At 41.4% G+C, this 8135-nt stretch overlaps 1 protein-coding gene across 1 annotated transcript; it reads right to left on the reverse strand.

The window, feature by feature from the left end:
• Positions 1-6567: 6567 nt before the first annotated feature.
• LOC110146705 (large ribosomal subunit protein eL34-like) lies at positions 6568-7018 on the reverse strand. The gene has a single exon (XM_070477520.1). The coding sequence runs from the start codon at positions 6980-6982 to the stop codon at positions 6629-6631; it is 354 nt and encodes a 117-aa protein (XP_070333621.1). The 5' UTR covers positions 6983-7018; the 3' UTR covers positions 6568-6628.
• Positions 7019-8135: the final 1117 nt, after the last annotated feature.

The raw sequence follows: 8135 nt of genomic DNA on the forward strand, positions 1-8135 counted from the left end.
GCAATAAAGTGAGTATCATAAAAAAGCAAGTCTCACAAACATTTTGGTTCCCAGTGCATATGATACTAAGATGGTGGAATAGAAGGACATGCGCTCACCTTCTCCTGTGAGAACATCAAAATCACAAATAGTTGCTGAACAACTATTGACAGGAGAATGTGGAACCCACGAAAGAAAGATACCCCATGCATAATGGCCAAGGAGAAGCCACATCAAGATAGTAGGAGAGGTGCAATCACATTTAATATCAAACCTCATACTTGCCAAGATGCTTGGTGGGCACAAACAAAGTCTTTTGTCACCAGAACCCAGGGAAAGGAGAGGTGACTCCCACAGCAGACTGAGCCAGCCCTGCCTTTGAGTGTTTGAGGGTCTCCTTCAGAGACATGGGTCAGCAGGGGCCTGCCTTGGGGACAGGGCAGCAGCAGTCCTGGGAGATGTGGCAGGTGGCCTAAGTCTTCTCAGAGGAGGTCGCCATTAGCCCCACCATAGAACTGCTGTGTGGGTGATCCACAGACTGGAGAACAATTATACCAAAGAAATTCTTGTAGTGTTGAGAAAGTTCTTGGTGCCACAAGAGACTTCCTAACCTTGGGATCCAGCAGAGAGGCATAACAAAAATACCTTGTTGCTCTCTTCACAGGAATTTCAAGACTTTTAGGAGCTAGGTGTTAGGAACAGGAGGAAGACCAAATACCTGTCTTATTATAAATCGCAATATCACAGTAAGCCTAAAGGATGTTTGTAGGGGCAGTATCCTGAACAGTCCAGGTGCCAAATAATAATATTGAACAGTGTTAGCAAATATAAAATGGACAAACGTGAAATCAAGAAGGCTGAGAAAGGAGCTGTGTGGGGCTTTGCTGAGGCCCAGTGGGCCTACAGGCAAAGGAAGCTGGCCAGTGCCCTCACCACAGGCAGGTGAGGCCCCAGGACCTGCCACACATGTCCAAGGGCTCTCTCTTCAGAAGTCTGAGGACAGGTGGTTTCAGTTCCTTCCAAATTTACCATGGGATGACCTCACAATTTTAAATTTGTGTGGAATTTATTGTTATGGACATAAGAATAAATTATTTTTCCACATTGTTGACCAGTTACCAGTGAGACTTAGTATCCATTTCTCTTTCTCATTGGTTATTGATCCTTTCTTAAACCATCCATTAAGTTATTGCCTATAACAGGGTACATTTCTGTCATTTCTAGTTAGTTCTGTTGATGTACATTTTTCTGAATTACTTTTACACTATTTTAAGTATCAGCATTTTATATTTTACTATTTGTTCCCTCCATTACTTTTATTTTGTAGAATATTCTTTGATATTTTTCCCTGAAAAACTCTAGATCCATTCTATTAATTTTAAGAAATAGAAACATGAAATGGTCCATTTTCTAGACAAAGTTGAAGCCTGGACTCTATAGACAAAGTTGAAGCCTGGACTCTATATATAGATAAAGTTGAGACCTGGACTCTATAGATAAAGTTGAGGCCTGGACTCTATAGATAAAGTTGAGGCCTGGACTCTATAGATAAAGTTGAGACCTGTACATTTTAGATAAAATTGAGGCCTGGACTCTTTAGATACAATTGAGGCCTGGATTCTTTAGATAAAGTTGAAGCCTGGACTCTATAGATAAACCTGAGGCCTGGACTCCATAGATAAATTTGAGGCCTGGACTCTTTAGATACAATTGAGGCCTGGATTATTTAGATAAAGTTGAGGTTGGGGGAGGGAGATTATACTAGATCCTAAAGAGATAGGACTCCACCCATTGCCTGTGCCCTAAAGTCACTAGGCTATAAATTTACCTAACAACTTGTGGATGTGCCACAGTTCATGCACCTGGAGGGTCCCTGAACAAACAGGATATTGAGGCAAGGAATAAACCAGCAAGAAAGTCTTTGTTGAAAAATGTAGGTGTAAGTTGGGAAGGGAGAAAAAAAAGGATATCTTATAAGGAAATAATGAAACTTAGGCATTGTCCAGAAAGATTGTACACCGCACAGTACTCAGCCAATGAAGAACTGAGGGGAGGGACCTGCATGTTAGGGAATAAATGGCTTGCTGTACCCAACCTGGGTGTGCCTAGGTTGTGCCTGCCAGACACCTAATCTTGAAAAGACTGTCATTAAAGTCTTACTTTCATTGTGCTTCGTGTCTCCGAGTCCATCCCTTGGTTTGGGGCTGGTGAGTGTATTTCTCATATTAGTTTCAAAAACCTAAACAAGGAAAAGAACAACAACAACAAAAACTAAACATTTTAAAAGGCTGTATGAACTGTGCTTGAAATGCAATAATTTTTTATCCTTGGTTTCCTAACCTAGAAATGAGGCAAACTTTCATACTTAAGACTTTGATTAATGTCTTCCTAAGCTCTAATTATTTTCTAAGCTCTAGTAGATTGTCTTTATACTTACTGGGAATATTTTTAGACATTTAAATTTTTGTCAGTGTTAGTATTTTATTGGTCAATGAGAACTTTTCCTTTTCCCCATTATTTTCTATAGAAAAGTGAGGTGTTTTTTATTTTTTCCCTCAAGTTGATACAAAGAACTGACTCATGGGAAAAGACCCTGATGCTGGGAAAGATTGAAGGCAGGAAGAGAAGGGGACGACAGAGTGCAAGATGGTTGGATGGCATTCCCAAGTCAATGGACATGAGTTTGAGTAAGCTCCAGGAGTTGATGATGGACATGGAATCCTGGCATGCTGCAGTCCACAGAGTGACAAAGAGTCAGACATGACTGATTGACTGAACTAACTTTCTGCTCATAGTTAGTCCATGTATTGCTTCCTCATATTAGTCCTGAGAACCTTCTAGTTCATTTATTTGAATTTTGGGGGCATATGCCCATATTGAAACAGGAGGGAGGGGCAGAGCCCAATCTTTAAAAGAATGACATAGCCATTCAGTTCAGTTCAGTTCAGTCACTCAGTCATGTCCGACTCTTTGCGACCTGATAAATTGCAGCACACCAGGCCTCCTTGTCCATCACCAACTCCTGGAGTCTACTCAAACTCATATGAATCGAGTCGGTGATGCCATCCAGCCATCTCATCCTCTGTCGTCCCTTTCTCCTCCTGCCCCCAATCCCTCCCAGCATCAGGGTCTTTTCCAATGAGTCAGCTCTTCACATGAGGTGGCCAAAGTACTGGAGTTTCAGCTACAGCATCAATCATTCCAATGAACACCCAGGACTGATCTCCTTTAGGATGGACTGGCTGGATCTCCCTGCAGTCCAAGGGACTCTTAAGAGTCTTCTCCAACACCATAGTTCAAAAGCATCAATTTTTTGGCACTCAGTTTTCTTCACAGTCCAACTCTCACATCCATGCATGACCACTGGAAAAACCATAGTCTTGACCAGAAGGACCTTTGTTGGCAAAGTAATGTCTCTGCTTTTTAATATGCTATCTAGGTTGGTCATAGCTTTTCTAAGCCATACCATGTGGGGCCACCCAAGACAGATGGGTCATGGTGGAGAGGTATGACAGAATGTGGTCCACTGGAGAAGGGAATGGCAAACCACTTCAGTATTCTTGCCTTGAGAACCCCATGAACAGTATGAAGAGTATGAAAAGAATGCTCAAACTACTGCATAGTTGCACTCATTTCACATGCTAGTAAAGTAATGCTCAAAATTCTCCAAGCCAGGCTTCAGCAATATGTGAACCGTGAACTTCCAGATGTTCCAGGTGGTTTTAGAAAAGGCAGAGGAACTAGAGGTCATATTGCCAACATCTGCTAGATCATCAAAAAAGCAAGTGAGTTCCAGAAAAACATCTATTTCTGTTTTATTGACTATGCCAAAGCCTTCGACTGTGTGGATCACAATAAACTGTGGAAAATTTTGAAAGAGATGGGAATACCAGACCACCTGACCTGCCTTTTGAGAAACCTGTATGCAGGTCAGGAAGCAACCATTAGAACTGGACATGGAACAGCAGACTGGTTCCAAATAGGAAAAGGAGTATGTCAAGGCTGTATATTGTCACCCTGCTTCTATAACTTATATGCAGAGTACATAATGAAAAACACTGGGCTGGAGGAAGCACAAGCTGGAATCAAGATTGCCGGCAGAATTATCAATAGCCTCAGATATGCAGATGACAGCACCCTTACGGCAGAGAGAGACAAGGAACTAAAAAGCCTCTTGATGAAAGTGAAAAAGGAGAGTGAAAAAGTTGGCTTAAAGCTGAACATTCAGAAAACTAAGATCATGCCATCTGGTCCCATCACTTCATGGGAAATAGATGGGGAAGCAGTGGAAACAGTGTCAGAATTTATTTTTGGGGGGCTCCAAAATCACTGCAGATGGTGATTGCAGCCATGAAATTAAAAGACGCTTGCTCCTTGGAAGAAAAGCTATGACCAACCTAGATAGCATATTAAAAAGCAGAGACATTACTTTGCCAACAAAGGTCCGTCTGGTCAAGACTATGGTTTTTCCAGTGGTCATGCATGGATGTGAGAGTTGGACTGTGAAGAAAACTGAGTGCCAAAAAATTGATGCTTTTGAACTATGGTGTTGGAGAAGACTCTTGAGAGTCCCTTGGACTGCAGGGAGATCCAGCCAGTCCATCCTGAAGGAGATCAGTCCTGGGTGTTCATTGGAATGCAGAGTCAGACACGACTGAGCAACTGGACTGAACTGAACTGAGACCCTAAGCCTCGTTATACATTCACTGTAATATGTTAGCATAAGCTAAGGACACACCCACAGGTGCCTGGATAGTGCCAAGGCTGAGCATAAAAGATAAAAAATTGGGCAGTGGCCCAATTCCTGGAAGTCCCTGCCCCTTTTTGAACTAGTTGGAATAATCTTCCCACGCGTTAGCCTGTGAGATTACCCAGCCCATAAACACTAACCAAACCATATTTGGGGGCTCTTGCTTTCTGAGATGGCCCACACTCTGCCTGGGGAGTGTGTTTCTTCCAGGGGCACTCTCCTCTTTTGATACAAGCTGCATTCTGTGTATGGAATGTGTTTCTCTCTAAATAAATCCACTGCTTACCTATCACTCCGTGTCTCACTGAATTCTTCCTGCCATGAGACATAAAGAATCTGAACTTCAATAAGTCCTGAGATTAGGTGTGTGTTTTCAATGAAAAGATAGTAGATTCAAGTCTCAGTCTGAGTCATGGCCAAATTTGAGTCCCAATGCATGGGTTCAAGCCCCATCTGAGGTGCATGGTTTCAGCTGGCAACCACAAAGGGACAGTGATAAGGTAAGGAAATGTTGAGAGTTAGGTCTTGGTCCTAGAAAGGCTAATGGGACACCATGAACCAGGTGTACTGTGGAGGATGCTCCACCAGGGTTTGCCCATTTTTGAAGCACTGGTCAACCCCAAATGCTTTGGTCTCTGACTGGAAGCCTAGATACAGAGCAGAGGAAGGATGGCAATTGGCAAGGCTTGCTGTAGAAGGATGTATGGAATGGCTGTGCTTGAGTACATCCCACAGCAGATCCAGGACAAGATTTGAGAATCTAGACTCTTCTCCTTGACTCTGAGGTTTTTCCCTCTTACATTCTATATTTATTCCTGTTTCATTTTCTTCTCTCTTTTCTTAAGCCCAGAAGACCTGTATGGTTGCCAAGACATACTTTTTATTGACGAGTGCTGACCCTTTATTCCTGAATTTGCAGCTAGGCCAGCTCCTCCTCATTGGTGACACCACAGAGAACACCTTCTGCATCATTCCTTTGTGGCAATTTTTCAGACAGTAACATCTGGTTAAGAGATTATCTTGGAAGGGATATCATCTAAAATTCTAAGTGCAAATCTTGACCAAATTGCACGGTGGACTTTGACATAAGAATAACTGTTGGATAGCATGTAAAAAGACCTTGCCTTGGGTCTGAAATGGGTCAGGCCGCATCAGTCCTGACCAATACCCCCTCTGGGCCATATACTCCAGGATTGGGGATTCGTTTCAATTGGTTTATTCAGTTTTCAGTAATAGGCTAGCTGTTTTTATATTCCTTTGTCTTTGTGTCTTTATTAACTAAGTTAGGGGCCGCTCTGCTTCTTAAAGGGCAAGGAAAACACTCTCACCACCAAATGACTGTAACAGAAAGTGGAAAGCACAGATTGAATCTGGAGCTGAAATGAAAGCTTCAGTAGACTCTAAAGTATGAAATATCAAGGTTCTGGGCCTGGCCAGAGATATCCAGGGGGTGTTTATTAAATTTAAAAGGGCTATAGAGTATTTACATATAAAGTAGCTATTTCTTAAAGCAGGTAAGATGCTCAAAAGTGTTTGTTAATAGACTACTAAAATGGAAAGTGCTTAATGTAACTAAATTAACCATAGCTGATATTTCGAGCCTGATAAAAATTTAGAGGGGAAGCTATAAAACATTATGATATAAATTAATGAATATGTCAGTCATTTGATATTGCTGAGTTGGTAACCTAATTGTTTGAGGGGGGCAAAAAAAAGAAAAATTTTATTTTTCTGGATGTAAATGTACAAAAGTCATTCTAGGAGGAATTGCCTGTGTATTTGAGACACAAATGTTCTACCTGGTCCTCTACTGGAAAAGTTATCTCCACCATATTTCATTTTATTTTTTTTTCAATAGAATGAGGTGTTTTGATTTATTACTCAAAAATGGTTCATTTTTTATTTAGCTTTCTGACTCTGTGCTTGTGCTTTCAATACTTTCACAACGATCTTCTGCTCTTCAATAAGGAAAGCACGCTTGATCCTGTCACGGACACATTTAGCACACATGGAACCACCATAGGCTCGGCTGACGTGTTTCTTCGTTTTAGACAACCTCATGAGAACTTTAGGTCTCACAGCACGAACGCCTCTAAGTCGGCCTGGGCACACACCACATGCGGATTTTGGTGCTTTCCCAACCTTCTTGGTGTAAAGGTAAACAATTCTATTACCAGGGATTCGGGACAGCCTGGTTTTGTTGCAGGCTGTATTGTAGGACAGCCTACTGCAGTAGGTCAGACGCTGCACCATCCTGAATGCCTCTAGATGCCGTCCCCGGAAGAGGAAAAAGGTCCACCATATTTTAAAATACAAATTTTGAAAAGGAGAGTAAAGTAATTTAGAAATTGTCTTGTCAAGGATAAATAGAAATCCTAAGTATCTTTTCTGTAAACATTGATAAAAAGAGTTTAGTCATCTTAGACAGGTGACCTTGATTTGTTCCATCTGCCCAATTTGAATGCAATCTCTTTTTAAATTTTTTTTTAATGCAATCTCTTTTGTAACTGATGGGTTTTACATTTTTGCACATGACTCAAGGCTGAAATTTTGAGATGGGAGTAATGAGGTCTTTGGTTTGGTTTGGTTTGGTTTAGTCACTAAGTTGTGTCCGACTCTTGTGACCCCATGGACTGTAGCCTGCTAGGCTACTCTGTCCATGGGATTCTCCAGGCAAGATTACCGGAATGGGTTGCCATTTCCTTCTCCAGGGGATGTTCCCAACTCAGGAATTGTATCCAGGTCTCCTGCGTTGCAGACAGATTCTTTACCGACTGAGCTATAGGGAAGATAATGAGGTCCTTATTTGTTATCAACATATGCATTATAGATGTATGGTATTGCCTAAATTGATAAAACAGCTCTATCTAATTGGGTTTAAAGTTAAATGCTTATATTACATAAATACTCATAAATGTAAAGAAAACCAGCCAAAATGAATTTCAGGTACATGAGATCTGGGAAATACTCAATACTAAATTGATATCAATATTAAAGCCAGCTTAAGATTGGTGGTTTGATTAACATTTTTACATAATATCAATGTTAAGTGTGCAGTCCATTGTTCCATGTCCAGTTCTAACTGTTGCTTCTTGACCTGCATACAGGTTTCTCAGGAGGCAGATAAGGTGGTCTGGTATTCCCATCTCTTTAAGAATATTCCACAGTTCATTGTGATCCACACAGTCAAAGGCTTTAGCTTCGACTAGTCCCATCACTTCATGGCAAATAGATGGGGAAACAATAGAAGCAAGTGACAGACTTTATTTGCTTGGGCTCCAAAATCACTGCAGATGGTCACTGCAGGCACAAAATTAAAAGACGCTTGCTCCTTGGAAGAAAAGCTATGACAAACCTAGACAGTGTATAAAAAAGCAGAGACATTACTTTGCTGACAAAGGTCTGT

The sequence above is a fragment of the Odocoileus virginianus genome, chromosome 16 (genome assembly GCF_023699985.2).
Source record: "Odocoileus virginianus isolate 20LAN1187 ecotype Illinois chromosome 16, Ovbor_1.2, whole genome shotgun sequence".
NCBI classification, from domain to species: domain Eukaryota; kingdom Metazoa; phylum Chordata; class Mammalia; order Artiodactyla; family Cervidae; genus Odocoileus; species Odocoileus virginianus.

Excerpts from the sequence above, each read along its gene's own strand:
- LOC110146705 (XM_070477520.1), bottom strand. The coding sequence starts at position 6,982 with ATGGTGCAGCGTCTGACCTACTGCAGTAGGCTGTCCTACAATACAGCC.